The 17,217-nt window shown below is 39.5% G+C and overlaps 1 protein-coding gene across 6 annotated transcripts in view; it reads right to left on the minus strand.

The window, feature by feature from the left end:
- Positions 1 to 14,228: 14,228 nt before the first annotated feature.
- Positions 14,229 to 17,217, minus strand: part of TEX14 (testis expressed 14, intercellular bridge forming factor) — a 311,576-nt gene continuing 308,587 nt past the window's right edge. For all 6 annotated transcript variants that reach the window (XM_033922951.1, XM_033922948.1, XM_033922949.1 and 3 more), the window contains one exon: positions 14,229 to 14,498. In XM_033922951.1, the coding sequence (XP_033778842.1) occupies positions 14,459 to 14,498 (40 nt within the window). In that variant the 3' untranslated portion in view covers positions 14,229 to 14,458. The remainder of the gene's footprint in view (positions 14,499 to 17,217) is intronic.

A 17,217-nucleotide genomic window follows, 5' to 3' on the forward strand; every position in this document is an offset into this window, starting at 1 on the left:
TTTTTACTAAGCAGAGGTTGTTTGTTCATCCTGTGATGTCTGTTCACTGTGTGGTGCTTGACTGTTTCCTGCTTTGAAATCGGCAGCAGAGCTTCTGTCATTTATCAATGAATCCCTGCACTATTGAAATCTGATACTCTGACTGACGTCAGTACACAACCAGGTCTTTAAATCGAGGCTGTCGCCATTTTGTTGAACTGAGACCGCTTTCAAATGAATACTGAGCAGCAAGTAAGTGAACTTATCGTGAATAATAAGTCTGAGTGTAATACTTTTTTCTAAACGAACTTTTTTGTACTTTTTTCAGCGACTTGTTTCCTAAATTATCTGGCCCTGATGCAGTGGGTTCGAGTTTACGCCCACGAAACGCTGGCCACGTTGGCTGTCTTGAAATACAAGTGCTGACTCAAGATAAGTTTGGATGAATGCCTTGTCTAAAATAACTATCAATAGATAAAACGGAAAGCAAGCAGGTTCATGAGAGAAAGGCTGTCTTGAAATATAAGTGCTGACTCAAGATAAGTTTGGATGAATGCCTTGTCTAAAATAACTATCAATAGATAAAACGGAAAGCAAGCAGGTTCATGAGAGAAAGAATGTTATGAAAGGAGTTAAATAATAGTGTAGTGAAAGGAATAGAATGTTAGTATAATGAAAGGGGTAGTATGAGTGTAATAGAAAGTTTTAATAAGAATAAGTTATAAAATTGAAAAAAAGATAAGAAGAAAAAAAGTGATTATTTAAATAAATAATTTATAGTTAATTCATTCGCTTGAATAAAGTAATTTCACAAGAGTAAGGCCAATGATTGGAGAATAAGGAGCAAATATAACTACGCTGAATACCCCAGTCATTGATTTTGGCTACGCGTAGGCTCCATTACTGAGGCTATCTCTTGTTAGTAGAATTGACCTTTCATCAACATGTTAGATTAAGTGGAAAGTATTTGGTTTATATAAAAAACATATCATAAATAGAAATATGCAAATTTGCATGGGACCCTCCCCCCCCTAAGAAACTGGATTCTGCCTGCAGTACAAGGCTGGAGAAATAGAAACATTGAACAAAATACTAAGATACTGGAGATGCTGCACATTCAGATTCCTAAAACTGGCATATTCAAAACACAAAACTAGGATTAAAATGTTTCCCTGCCTTTATAGACTGGACAGCTCAGGATCTCTAGCTTGTGGTCTTCAACATTTTGCAGGGGTTGAGCTATTATGTTACAAGCAGCAGTACACATCTCCACATTCTCCTATGATGTGAATTAGCTGACGCAAGGCCGACACATCCATTAGGTAAGACTAGGTGGCTACCTAGGACAGCAGCTTTGGGGACGTCCATTAGGTAAGACTAGGTGGCTACCTTGGGCAGCAGCTTTGGGGACGTCTGTTAGGTAAGACTAGGTGGCTACCTAGGAGGACAGCAGCTTTGGGGACGTCCATTAGGTAAGACTAGGTGGCTACCTAGGACAGCAGCTTTGGGGACGTCCATTAGGTAAGACTAGGTGGCTAACTAGGGCAGCAGCTTTGAGGACGTCCATTAGGTAAGACTAGGTGGCTACCTAGGGCAGCAGCTTTGGGGACGTCCGTTAGATAAGACTAGGTGGCTACCTAGGACAGCAGCTTCAGGGGGAGGGCTAGCAGCAAAGAGCAGCTGCAGTTAAAGCAAAATAGTAGATCCTTTTCGCCACATAAATTCAATCAATGAAGACTTATTGAGTGGGCAATTTTGAACCCGGTAAATGACTCTTGGAAATTGTCCTCATTTGGCTGCATGTAATCTATAAGATGTGACAAGGGCGACATCAAATATATATGGCCCAGCAATCTACTTCTGTAGTGCTATAGAAATAATTAGTAGTAGTAGTAGTAGTAATATTTGATTTTAAAGTGTTCAAGGCTTATGCAGATGAGGACAGAGCTTGCAGGAATGGGGCAGAGGCAGGGACAGAGCTCATGGGGACGGGACGGGGAGATCCCACAGGGACAGGAAAAATTTGCTTTAAGTTATGTTATTTGGTTTGTAATGTGATTTAAAAAGCCCTAAAGCTGCCTGACTAAAAATAACACAATGATATTTAAGTCACCACAAGTTAAATAGTATTGACATGCAAAAGCATGATTTGTATCTCATTGTGATGCAACACTTATGGTGATTAATACTCAACCAAAAGCTATGTTGTAATTTTGTAAAGTGCAAACTCAACCAAAAGCTATGTTGTAATTTTGATTTCATGGTATTGGTATTTTGCTGTAGAAGGACATTGCAGTTCTCCAATAAAGAAAATCACACAGCTGCTTTGTATGTACCAGGGATGTACACAGGGGAAAAGATTCTGATTCATTTCTGGATATTTTGGCTTCCTTCTGATTTTCAATTGATTTTTTTTTTTTTTTAATTTCACACATTTGTGTTAATAGAGATGTTTTAATCCACATTAGAACTTTTTAATGCATGGAACATTGTACACACATCAATTAATAGGTTAACATGCATTAAACTGATTTTGTGCAAACTTTTTTTTAAAGGCACCTTAAATACCAGATGTCTGTTATGAATGCACATCTCTAGTATGTATCAACATAATACTGCCTAGTCGCTTTAGATATACTTTAATTTTTCAGATGAAAAGTAACTTGTTAGATGCGGAGGAAAACTCATTAATACACCATCATTGAGTTGTGTTATTTATAGTGTTCCATGAAAATATGCATGACTTATTTGAATGCAAATATAGCGTCTAGTTAAAAGCTACTTCCATGAGTTTTGTACAGGCATTGTGGTGGATCTCTTGCATTGGAAATATATTGATACATTTTAAAATCACTTATAATTACAGAACAAGAATGACATTCTCAGAAAAAAGGAGGTCCTCTATAAACAGCTGTTTCCAGTGAATATAGTTTACCCATAAACCATGATGTATGCCTAAAGCAGAAAAGCAAAAATGTATCACGATTGGGCTTTTTTTTCACTTTTTATTGAAATCTTTTTTTTATTGGACTGTATATAAACTGCATGCAGATTATCGTTGTTATGCAATGACTGGTTCAATGTTTGATACTACTGTTTTGCTACAACGTGAAGGCTGCAGAAACAGACCTTGACTGTATCCCACTGACTTTTGTATTTCATTATTATCTATCCTAACAGTGTACCTTTTTGTCTGCTTTGTTAAAAATATTTATAAACATAAAATAAAAAGGAAAAAACAGTTCTCTCACCGTGTTTCATGTAGTTCTATCAAAAATGCAACCTGCAAGAAACAACATGCTAACCCTGGATGGAACATTTAAGTTTAATATCCATATACTTGTAGCATTTCTTACAATTGAATTAAGGCCAACAGGTTCAAGTTTAATGTAAAATTTATACACCTCCAAGGCCACTAAGGTCCTTCCAAGGAGTATCCCATACACACTCTTTCCAAAGGACATCATGCATTGATTATAGAATAACGTTTAGCTCCAGGATCTGTGCCCAAACTTGGACACGAGGATTTATCCGAATTAGTACTGCCCAATAAAAATTTGATTTCATTTGGCCTATTGAATTGATTTTTCCTGCTCAATTGGATGTTTATCTCAAACTGCCTGGTGGGTCTATTTTTGTAGCCTCTCCAACCCCACGCCAGTGCTGTGGTTTAAACAAAACAAAAAACTTTTCCTCTCTCTGTTAGGTCCTAGTTCACACTCGCTAACACCAACTCTGGCAGGATATACATTTCAAATCTGATATCATATAATCATGAAACAGAAAATAAAATTATTTTTCTACCTTTTGTTGTCTGGTCATTTTATGATTTAAATCATGTTGGTCCCAGGCTTTGGTTTCTGTTTGTTTTCTGTTAACTCGCTCACCAGGTCTCCTGCCCATTTGATGTTTTCTTCTTTCTGTGTGCTTCTTTCATCTCTTTATCTTCCGTTCCACTGTCATATCCAACATTTGTTTATTTCCCACTGTCTACCATCTCTCTCCCTCTGCCTTGTGCTCTGGGTCAAACCTCTCTATTCTCCTCCATGCAGCATCTCTCCCTTCCTCCCCTCCATTATCATGTGCAACATTTCTTTCTACCTGCTCTCTACCCTATGTCCAACATTTCTCTCTCTTCTCCATGCATGTCTCCCTCCCCTTCACCATATGCAAGATTTTTCCCTTTCACCCCTTTCTTTGTTACATCTCCCTTCATCTCCTCCACCCCATATCTAACAATTCCTTTTTTCTCTCTCCCCCATGTGCAGCAGCTTTCCATCCATCCCTCCCACCTACATATTACATGCAGGTACCTAAGCAGGTTAATATGACCTAAGCACCCTAAAGTGACATTCCCATCTGGGGTGCAAATTGAGCAGGTTAACATGCCCTTAGTTGCCCAGGAATGACAATTGCACACATCTTTTCTAATTGGTTATTGTTTATTAGCTTTGAAATTAGCATCTTTCATTAGGTAATGTGTATAGGACATCATATAAAGTCAGGCATGTCAAAGTACATCTCTCCTGGGAAATATGATCTCAAAGAGTCTATACTGGTGCATTCCTTTATACCTTCACACTGACCAGTATGACATCACTCCTCATCGACCAATCAGCCAACAGAGGCTGTCCTTAGGTTTTTTGAACAAAGAAATTCCTTTTCACATAGTAATCAGCTCAAAGTTTTACAAATCATATATCTGTTTAAAAAAATTTCTGCATATGTATAAACATTATACTATACCCCCAGAAACTTTGAAACCAAAATAGCTTTCTGTGTCAGGAGAAACTTTGCCTTGGAAAAACTGACAGTTTCAAGTTTCACTGACACACACAAGAACAGGAAAAAACCCAATTCCTATGCTGGAGGTCAAACTAGCTGACCTTTGCTTACACTGGGCCTCTAGAGGGTTTCCATGGTAACCATTCCTTCAGTCTCGTCCTAACTAGCTCAAGATGTTGCTCTTAGGCTCTCTTAAAGTTTCTTGAATCTTATATATGTTAAGCATTTGGAATTAAATACAAATCATTCTACCAAACATCCTGCATTCCACACATAGGGATCCCTTCACATACCCACATCACACGCAACACGGTATATTGCATTCATAAGATACATATAACTATCTGTATTAAAAAATGTGAAACCCTATATCTTCCACAAGCCAGACTAAAAGGTCTGGCATTAATTAAAGCCATGAAATCAAGGCCGGAAACTGCACAAAGATGCAGAGACAAAAAGAAACATGGAGGCAGTTTAATACCTCTATGTATGTGTTATATATATCTATTTCATGAAAATACTCCACAAGTTATAGAACCAATATATATCTAAAAAACACAATATGCTGTGTAACAGTAATAAATATTCATTAATATAAGTGAAGTGCTCAGTCACCAACTGATCCATGCATAAAGTACCGTTAAAAGTACAAGCGCCGGTTGTACAACAGGGACCATCATAGCACTCACAGTCCCTAAACCTTCCTTATACAGTAATAATTGTCAAGAAGAAATGAAAAAACACTTATCTTCAAATAAGCAAAAAGAAGGTAGCAAATGCTTTGTTCAAATCTAGCACTCGTAACAGATATCCATCTCAATAAAGACTCCCCGAATTTGAAACTCCCATAGCCTCCCTTCGACTCGAGTTTCACAAAAAGCGTTGTCAGGAAGGGGGCACTGTAAACAGAACATAAGAACATAAGAAGTTGCCTCCGCTGAGTCAGACCAGAGGTCCATCCTGCCCAGCGGTCTGCTCCCGCAGCGGCCCATCAGGCCTAATTGCCTGAACAGTGTCCATGACTAATTTTGTAACTGCCTCTGATCCTCTAATTCTATCCCTATTATCTACCTCTACTTCTATCTGTACCCCTCAATCCCTTTGTCCTCCAGGTACCTGTCCAGACCCTCTTTGAAGCCCTGTAGTGTGCTTCTGCTTATCACATCCTCCGGTACCGCTACAGCTTAAAGATAAAAACTACAAACTAACTAAATCTCCAACTACACTTTAAACACTACAGTTCAACCAAAATTACCCTCATCCAATTTAAGCATAAATTCATAATCCTTAACTTCATATAAATCTTAATACAACTTACTCGGCTACAGGCTGGAGGCATTCTCCTATCCAAACTGGAGATCAGAGCAGACACACGAGACTTCATTTTGTAAAACTTTATAGACACTCAACAGTCATTCATTTTCTTACAATCAGTCACACAACCAATCAGAGCAAGTCATGGAAGCCAAGGAAACCAAAACCCTCCCTCACATTGACCAATCACAGCTGAAACCACTCGATTTCCTCATTCAATCCCAGGGGGCTCAAAATTTGCCATTTATAAATAAATCGATATTCCTCAGAAAGAAGTCTGTGGGAAATATCCCCCCCTAGGTAAACTAATTTGTTTTAGAATAGTGTATTGAAAATCATGAATGGAATGCCCCCTATCAACCCAATGGGCCACCAAAGGGGCTTGTGTCTGCTTGCGTTTAATATTAGATAAATGTTCCCCAATACGGATCTTAACTTTACGTTTGGTGTGCCCAATATATAACTTTTCACATGGGCAGATTACACAATAGATGACACCCATAGAATTGCAATCTGTATGAGTTCTCAAAAAGAATTTCTTATTTTTATGGGGGATCATTATAATAATAATTTTATTTCTTATATACCGCTATACCATAAGTTCGAAGCGGTTTACAGCAAGATTCGTGCATTGAGAGAATGCGATGATTACAACAAAAAACATGAGTTTACAACAAGATACATATGTTCAGAGCGGTTTGCAAGCAGATACAAGCAACGAGAGTACGAGATGTTTGCAACAAGCAACAAATGATTGCAGCAGGATACAGAAGTACGGAGCGGTTTGCAACAGGATAGGAGTTAGGGGTCCCTTAGACCATATTAAAGAGCAATAAATACAGTGATTGCAAGGTTTGTGAGGGGATTGCACCACAGTACTTCTGTCAACTGAATCATAATTAGAATTCAACATTTCACCTATATTTCTAAATGCAAATTTAGGAATTTGTTGAAAAGGGGGATGTATTTTCAGAATAGGCCAATGTTTACTTATTTTGCAAATTTGATGGCTCCGAGGAGAAAAAGGAAGAACACAAACTAAAGGGTTAATAGTTTCCTTGCTAGAAGATTTTAAGAGCCATGTCCGTTGACAAAAATATGCCCGTTTCCAAGCTTTTTTTTAGAATTTTATCCGGATAACCTCTTTGTTTAAATTATTATTATGCTTTTTCTCATCTGTAGTGTTTTTCTGGCCTTGGCTGCAATCCATATTCAGATTTTAATTTTTGTATTTATGCACCAACTTTTCATAAGTTTCTATTGGGCATGGCCTTAACTAACACATGTGCTTCTAACTAGATTTACCCAGAACCACAGGAAAAGCAGGTGTTAAATGTAGAAAAAGCTACATTATACTCCACAAAAATGTCTTGCACACTATCCATTCCATTAACGCATTATAGCGCCACCTCCCCCTACCCCCCAGCCAGCCAGCGCACTCACAGTACCTTAGTTTGTACCTGGGGTGGCGGAGGGTTAAGTGACTTACCCAGAGTCACCCTTGTGACTGCAGGGATTCAAGACAAAGTTAGACAAGTACCTGCTGAACCAGAACGCATGCAGGTAAGGCTAGTCTCAGTTAGGGCACTGGTCTTTGACCTAGGGGCCGCTGCGTGAGCGGACTGCTGGGCACGACCACTGGTCTGACCCAGCAGCGGCAATTCTTATGTTTTTATGAAAATTAAATCCAGTACCCCAGGTTCTCAGGCCACTGCACTAAATGATTAGCATGTGGTTATTGCGTGAGCCACTTGTGATCCACTACAAAATAGGTGGCAGTGGATCACAAGTTAGTGCAAAAATTAAGCCATCAGTAGAAAAAAACAAAGGAGAAATTTTGCCATTTTACCCATGCAGAAAAAATAGCCTTAATGCATAGGAATGACACTAAGGTCACTTTTACTACAGCTTGGTGAAATGGCTCCTATGTTGTTTGAATTATTTGTTTTTGTAAACTGTTTTTCTTTGAGCTGGGCTTTCTCTCAGTTGTGAGTTTTTTAAAACTAACTACAGTGCCACCGATCCCTGCTGTTTCCTTCCTTTAAGCATGCCGGGACTTCTTATGAGAGCTCAAATCATGTAGCAATTTGGCTGGTGGGACCCAGCAAAGGGGGAGAGAGGACTATGTTATCCCCCCCCCCCCAATCCACCCTTGGGCCCTCCCTTAAATTGCAGGGTTGTTTACAGTTTGAAAATTCCCCAACCACACTGGTTTCCTATGGAACAACTCCCATAGCAGTAGGATTCAAATCTATTTTAGTATGTAGGGGGTTATTAGAATCACAATCATCTTGGCTCTCCCGAGTTTTAGCAAAGGCTTTGGAATTCTTTTACTAAGATGCACTAATGGATTTAGCACATCCTAACAAACCTTTTTGTGAGGCAAGTAAGTAAAAGTAAGAGAAAGAGGAAAAGAAGACTGCTTTGATTCTCAAAAGTAGTAGCTAAGAAGGTTAAGGAATAAGAGGTTAGCTTTCATAAACTGCAAAAGATTGCAGAAAGGAGGAAGACAGGAGAGAGGAGATATAAGAGACATTTAAATACCTATGTGGAATAGTCAAGTCAGTCTCTTTCATTTGAAAAGCAGCTCTGGAATGAGGGCATAGGATAAAGTTAAGAGGTGATAGGCTTAGGAATAATCTAAGGAAATACTTTTTTACAGAAAGGGTGGTAGATGTGTGGAACAGTCTCCTGGAGGAAATGGTGGAGACAGAGACTGTGTCTGAATTCAAGAAGGCGTGGAATAGGCACGTGGGATCTCTTAGAAAGAGAAAATGGTTACTGCAGATGTGCAGACTAAATGGGCCATTTTGCTTTTATCTGCCATCATGTTTCTAAGCTCATATAAATAAAATGGACTTTTAAGCATTTAGCACATGCTAAATCTATTAGCGAACTTTAGTAAAAGGAGTCCTTTGTAACCTGAAGAACTGGAGGAGAGGCTTATTGTACTTGTCCTTTGAGAATGGCCATTAAAAAATCTTTAGATAAAGTTTTAAAACATACTCAGAAAGTGGATTAACACAGCCACTGCTCCATTTCACTCAAAACAAACTCAAAAATTGAGTTTACTTTGGAAAGCAATAAAAACATCACTAGATTTTCCATAATTTTGTTTTATTAATGGAATAATAATCCTGCTTCATATAGTTAAAAAACCTAAAACCACGCTTTTTTCGTGATTTGCTATCCTAATAATGCTCTTGAGTCAGTGCTATGATAAGGAGAATGTGCCACCCTGTGGTTACTAGTTGCATAAAGACGTGTCCCGTCTATTACAGGCTGCTGCACAACAAAAGGAATCAAGAGACAATTCAGTGATCTGAGGAGGTAGCCCAAATGATAATTGCAATGTTGATGGGCCTCCTATTTGTTGGTTGACCTGTGCCACTTTTGCAATAGTGGATGCCTTGAACAAAGACATTATTATCCGGCTCACTCTAGCTTTAGTGCTTTCCTATTTCTCTAAAACAGCCACAGTCTACAATCCAGTTCATGAACAAACAGAAAAGAGACTGACCACTCATAAGTTTTCAGAATGTGCAGTGTGTATCAATATGAAAATAAATGACTGTGCAATATGTGAAGGAAAACAAAACCTTTTCCATTAACTGGGAAATTCCAAATGTACAATCGCTTTCTAATTTTTAGAAAAACTTTGCATTCTTTATCTAGACCTCTCACATATTGTACAAGTACTCAATAATGGTGGCAAAGGTAGCTAAGGGCTTGATTAGTTGTTTCCTCAAAGGTAAACATTGGAATGGAAGATTAGGTTTTTATCTTTGATAATCTTCTTTTTGTTAGTCCCTGTAGGATTCCATATACTAGGGCCCTGATTCTGCAAAGTGCGTCTAAAGTTAGGCGCCATTTAGTCCTTCAAGATAGGTGTCCTATGAAGAATTGCGCTCAGCGGCACTCAGCACTGTTTAGACGTCTACATTTTTAGGTGTCCTTTAGAGAATCAGGTTTTAGGCAAGAGTTACACGTCCAATGTCCTTACTGTTATAATATTTTATTATTATGATGTTATTTTATGCTGTTTTTCATTATAATTGTAGTACTGGGAGTTGGATCTGTTTAATACTTTTATTAATTTCTCTTCCATCAGAGAGAATGACTGGGATTCGAACCAACAACATTAGGGTAGAAGGTTGTAGGTTTAACCAGTGTGCTACACAGTAAGCAAGCAAGTTGCATAGCAATTGTAAAACTAGGTCCAATAGGCATTGTAAAGGAAGTCTACCTTTCAGCATAGTTTGGGCTTCAGATAGACATGAGTTCTATGCATGGAACTTAGGCACGGTTTGGATGTCCTTAATGTGATCTGCTAAATAGCTCTCTGGGTTTTTATTTTTGCTTTATTAAACTCAAAATACATTTAATTAGTGTGTTTTTAGAAAAGACTATGCTTAGGAGTATTCTTTTGCTGTGAATAGTTATGAGAATTATTTCCTATAGGGTAAGTGCAAAGCCTGGGGGCAGACCTGTTATGCATTGACAGGTACAGCATGGGCACTATAACACATACCTTTAGATCATGATTTTTGAACAGTACTTCAAGATGAGCGCTTCAGGTTACTTATAAAAGTACTCCCTAAATAACTGAGTTTATGCAAATGCACAAATTTATTCATGTTATAATTATACTGTCCAAACAGAAGCACTATTAGAACTTTTTCATATTTTCATTTTATTCTCCGTCTCTCTTATGAATGGCTGTTAATTGCAGTGTCATAGCCAGACAGTGAATTTTGGGTAGGCCTGAGCCTAAAGTAAATGGGCACAATATTTTCTTTCTGCCTCTGCCATTCCCATTCTAACCTCTCCAGCAACCCCTCAACTCAAAATATAAATACCTTGGGCCCTACCAGCTGAAGACCTCCTCCTCCAGCAGCCAGAACTCCTACCAAGCTCTGCAGTCAGCAATAATGTTCCTGCGTCATCACCTTCACCAGCACCCCCCATCTTCAGTTTCCACTGATTGCTAAGCGCGATAGGAGTTCTGGCTGCCAGAGGAAGAAGTTGTGAACAGGCAAAGTTTAGGGATCCCTGCCACCCACAGCAAGGGTGCCCACCCAGGACTATACCACTAGTTAATTAGTACCTCTCCATCAACTCAAAGGAGGAGGAAGTGGTAGTTCGAGAAATGGGATGATAATCACAGAAATCATATTTTGTTTCTGTCACTGATACTCCCTGTGACCCTGGGCATTTAATTTTATCTCCTATAGCCTCAGGGACCCATTTAGATTGTATGCCCTTTGGGACAGAGACATATTACCCCAAATTCTATGAAGTGAGGTGCCTACATCTGCACACCTTGCTGATGTGGGTGCCTAAGTTAATTAATAGGCTAAATTTGTGCTGTTAATTAGCACTCAACATCTCTTAATTGGCACTAATTGAAGTTGATTCAAAGTTAGGCACCTAATGCAAAACAAATAGTTAAAAATAGGAATGGACATGTTTTTGGAGTTAGGCGCCATTGGGTGCCTAACTTAGGCAAAGAAAATCTTGGCATAAATAGGATGCGCCTAAATGTTAGAATGCTTAGTGCTGCCTATATTCTATATCTAATATAATAAAATGGTAGGACGCGCATGCGCACTAAAAAAAACGTGTTCCCTGATCTGTCGCGTTTTTTTTAGTGCGCATGCGCGGGTTTACGTCACCAAACTCGGCAACTTGGACAACAATTGCGCTTATGCTCAAGCCGCCACCACGAATCCTCTCTCGAACCGCATCAGGATTGAGAGAGGAGCTGCGGCGGGGGCTTGAGCATAAGCGCCATTGTTGTCCCCCTACCTAGCTGCGAGGCTGCGGCGGCCTTCCTCACGGTTTCACAGTGTTTGGTCCGCCAAACAATTCCTGCCGTTGACCAAATTTGCCCCACCGTTCCTTCCCTTCCTCCATCAGGTACAGTTCAGATCCGCCTATGTTAAAAGCAGCTGCTTTGAAATTGGAGCCCTGCCGCCACCGTAACACGTTTCCTCTGCCGCGGTCCCATATGTCAGAGAAGGGGCGGGACCAAGGCAGAGGGGAAAGTGCTACGGCAGTGGCAGGGCTCCGATTTCGACGCGGCTGCTTTTAACATTGGTGGAGCTGCACTGCACCTGATGGAGGGAGGGAAGGAAAGGTGGTTGTGCGCTGTTGAGCCCCTCTGCACGGGCCCAAACCAAAAAAGGAGCCAGGACTCTTCCCAACCCGGTGCCGCCAGACCCGACAAAACGGCCCTACACTCACAGACCCGCGAGCAGGGTTGCCATGGAAACCTAACCGGAATTACATGCAGTCGCGCAAGGGTCAGTGAGAGGGGATCAGGAGCTAAAGAGAGATTGAAAAAAACAAACAAACAACAGTGCACAAGTAGAGAGAGACACACAGACAGTCACAGAAGGACAGGGGGCTAAAGACACAGATTGAAAAAATAACAAAACACAGAGGACAAGGAGAGAGAGACACAGGAAAAAAAATGACAAACAGACATACAGCAGCCAAGGAGACAGACATACTTACATACAGCGTCCAAGTAGACAGACAGAGAGACAGCAAAAAAATACAAACAGCCAAGGAGACAAACAGAAAAAAATAAAAATTACAATGCCCAAGGATAAATTCAGGGAAAAAAACCTTCCAGACATACAGTGGCCAAGGAGTTAGACTGAAAAAAAGGCATACAGACATACAGCAGCCAATGAGACAGACAGACTGACAGCGACCAAGTAGACAATCAGCAAAAAAACACAAACAAGCACACAAAGCAAAAAATTAGAAACATACAGCGGCCAAGGAGACAGGCATGCAACAAATAGGAAAAATAAAAAAACTTTTAATAAATCAACCATACATGAAGAAGGAATAAAAAAAAAAAAAAAAAGGGAAAAGACACCTACAGGGAAACACAGGATCAAGAGCATACAGAGAAAACAGAAGTTTGCAGGAATCAGGAACATATAGAGAAAGGAGAGCAGAGACCCCTGCAAGAAGAGAAAAATAGCAAAGAGACTGGGGATGAGAAAGAGAGCAGAGATGCTTGCAGGGAGAAAAAGCTAAGCAGTAATGTTACAGCTTGAGAGTGGAGACTGAGGAAGAAAGCAGAGACAGCGCTACACAGGGAAATGGAGGGAGGAAAGAGACAGAAAGAAAAATACAGACAGACAAATTCTAGCACCCGTTAATGTAACGGGCTTAACGACTAGTTCTTATATATTCTATAAGGGGCACCTAACTTTTATAGAATCACGTTTAGCACCGGTGCCAATTCTATAGGCAGCATTTGAAGAATCGGGCCCATTATAACATGCTATATACATCCAGGAGTGCTATAAAATATTAAGGAATACTTTAGTTCAGCGATGATATCCGACACCTGTTCCTAACCTAGAAAGTAGTAGCAGGACATTTGCTTTTCATTTTGGTCTGATTAATTAAAATGATTTTGCAGTTTCTGTAACCCTTCCAAAAAATACTCTGTCTGGTTACTGAAATACTGCTCCGCTGCTGCAATCACCTCCGAATCATTTGAATCCTTTTATGAGGTTTACGGGGTGGTGCTGAAAAGTTCTCAACCCAGCCAAGAAGGGAACGACTTGGAAATAGTCATCCCATTAAAGAGCTACCTAATCCCCTCCCCCGCTTTTACAAAAGCGCCAGCCGGGGCACTGAATGCTCTGTCCTGCTCCGATGGTCATAGAGTTTCTATGAGCGTTGAAGCAGCGCAGACCATTCAGCTCACCAGCCGGAGCTAAAAATCTCTTCTGCACTTTTGTACCCCCCCCCCAAAAAAAAAGGGGGGGTAAGTTTTTAATGGTCTTAAGTTTTGACAAATATTTCTTTCAAAGCTTATATTGCCCATCATTCCAAATGGAATACAAAAATCAGTTTGATGCAAATTACAGCTGTTTCTGTCATAACCTGGAAATACTCAAAAGAAGGCAGAATACAATGGAGGTCCTTTTGATCTTAGTTCTATAATGTGATTAGCTAAATGATAGGTTTCTTTGGGAGGTTACTCATATGTTTAATGATGTAGTTTTATTATTGCTCCAGTTCCACTGAAATAATTACTGTGAAAGTGGTCACATACAATTATAGAAAATATAGTAGTCAAAAAATGGAAAAATAAAGCAATTTATAGTTACTGTATTTTAATATTGCAAATTATCTCCATCTAAACTCCTAACAGTATAAGACCAATATTTCTGGGAAAACAAAGAATTGTACCACAACATTCTAAAAAACAAACCATAAAATCTTCTATCCACTATTACAATAAAAAGAAATTGAAAGTGTATATAATCACGAACTTGCTAAAAACTGTAACAAATAACATAACAATTCAACAACATAACATATAATATTTTCATCAAAGCTTTAGTCATTTTGGAGCACTGTCTTCCTGATCCAGATAAATTACCCTGCCAAAGACAGAAGAAAATGATCAAGAATGAATTTTCATGACAGAACACATGTGTAATATACGAGAATGATAAGCCTGAATTTTCTACTTGATAAAATTAAATACATTAGGATGAGCCAGAATAAACTATGCATGATTTGCTCCTAATTTTGCAGAGTACCACACTATTTTAAAAAACATCAGAAGGTTTAATTCATGTGCTTCAGCAATGGTCATGGCATCATGCTATCCCCAGAATGGTCAGATGGAATGGTCATATTCTGCAAGTTCTCAAGATCAGCCAAAAGACAAAGAAAGAGCCCTTCTTAGCCATAGCTCAGACCCTATATTTGGATTTAAAGTGGATTTTACCATCCCAATATTCAGACCACAAGAGGCAGGCCACATAATTCCAGTGGTCGGTGGTGATCCTGGATATTCAATACAGGGGCCATATCTGGCCACTGGCAATGAATTTCCAGGTTAAGTTTCAAAGTCACAAACTTAGCCAGTCAAGTCAATATTCATTGGCTGATCGGCTAAGGCTCAGTGGCCAAAGACAAACCTGCTTTTTAGGGGGGTCTATTGGACAATGTGCCTTAGCTGGCAAGTCACTGAATATGGCATAGCTGGTCACCAGACAATCCACCAAATGAGATATTCAGCAACTGGCTAAGTATGGCTGAATATCAGGTGGACTTCAAAAAAGCCTCTAAATTCTTGGAAAAACCTGCTCCTAGATTTCCAACTATCACACAGAACAATAGACACGTTACCATTTTCTTGAATAACCACTTGTCATTAATATTTGGGTGAAAAATCAGTTCTGGGGAAACTTATCAAAATAGTTGTCAAGTCTCCACCAGAGTTTATCCCACAACATATGTGCACCCTAAAAGCGCACCGTAGGAATTACCCAGAATCATCATGTATCTTCACCAAAAAGTGTTTTTATCCTCACTTTGATATTATGAATTAATGCAGGATTAATGCTCTTCCGGAGGAGGTTGTGACAGAGACTACTGTTTTGGGTTTTAAGCGCAAATTGGATGCACACCTCCTTGCAAATCATATCGAGGGATAAGGGAAATCCGAGTCTCCAACAGGGAGCACCTAACTGGGCCTCTGCGTGTGCGGGTCGCCGGACTAGATGGACCAAGGTCTGATCCGGTGAAGGCGTTTCTTATGTTCTTATTTTTGCATCATGTAAGTAGGGTGATATATTTAATATTTAAAGTATCCCTCTCACACAGCACTTTAGTTGTTGAAGATATATGATGTTTCTGGATAATTCCTACAGTGCACTTTTAGGGTGCACATATGTTGTGGTATAAACCCTGGTGGAGACTTGACGATTATTTTGATAAGTTTCCCCAGAACTGATTTTTTACCTACATATTAATGACAAGTGGTTATTCAAGAAAACGGTAAAGTGTCTATTGTTCTGTGTGACAGTTCTAGGAGCAGGTTTTTCCAAGAACAAAAATATGAATCAATGCCTATTTTATCATCATCATCCCACTAAAAATGAAACCCAAGGCAAGAATAGAACAATAAAATAGCAGAAGAAAACATCAACGTAAATAAGCAATAATAAAATACAAGTCATATCAAAGCATACAAATTGTCTCATTAATACAAGTAGACAATAACCATCATATTTACTTGCACATGGCCACTACTTCGGGAAATGGAAAAATGTGCCATTTTCTGGTCACGGCACAAATAGCCTTAGCGCACGGGAAAGACCATTTTCAAAACAGGAAAACGTCCATCTTTTTGTTCCTTTTGTTTTGAAAATGGCCAATTCTCAGCTGTGTTGGTGTACAGTGCATCTATCTTTTTGAACCATTTTTGAAAAGAAAAACGAACAAAACAAGCTATTGGGATGTAGGAGGGGCCAAAGACTGGCCACACAGCAGAGCAATGGGACATCTTAAGCGGAACCGCACTGAACTTCTCACCATAAACCCCTTATATTGTATGGTGTGCTCTCCAAAGGCCATCCAAAACCTCCAGAACCCAACTGTAAACCACACTAATAGCCCTTATTCCTGCAGTGAGACATGGGTGGATTTTCGAAGGCTCACATATGCCTTCATAAGTGTAGTAGTTAAAGTGGGATATGGGCCCGAGTTCCAATCTCTATAGTTCACTACACCTCCCCCTATGCTACTCCAGGAGTCTGCTTGTAACTCTAAAAGGACTGTCCATAACATCTGAAGCTGTCATATAGACAGGTATGTACTGTTTCATTCACATCTTCAGGAAGTGGGAGGGGGCTAGTGACCACTGGGGTGTGTGGGGGGCATACCTTCATCCTTCCAGTGGTTGTCAGTTTTTGGCACTTATTAATTGTTAAAACAGGTCTAGCTCCAGACATCTAAACTGTGCCCTGGATTTTTTCTAAAATGTTTGATTATCGTATAAGCCCAAACCGCACCTCCTTCACACCCCTTGAGATTTCGACGCACTGCAGATGAATAGCATAGAAATCCTTCTACAAAATGGGTTTTGAAAATAGCAAATTGGAAGAGTTTGGCAAGATAAATGTCCATCTGCCCCTTATTGGACATCTTTCTTTTTGGGAAAATAAGCCCCTAAGTCTCATTGAATCAAATGGGAATTATAAATAAAAGTAAAGGAGAGGAATGTCAATAACCTTAGTTATTACCTATACTGTACAAAATAAAGAAATTATTGTCAGTCCTGCTGCTTTAGTAATTTTATGTACTTTG

The sequence above is a fragment of the Geotrypetes seraphini genome, chromosome 15, assembly GCF_902459505.1.
Source record: "Geotrypetes seraphini chromosome 15, aGeoSer1.1, whole genome shotgun sequence".
NCBI classification, from domain to species: domain Eukaryota; kingdom Metazoa; phylum Chordata; class Amphibia; order Gymnophiona; family Dermophiidae; genus Geotrypetes; species Geotrypetes seraphini.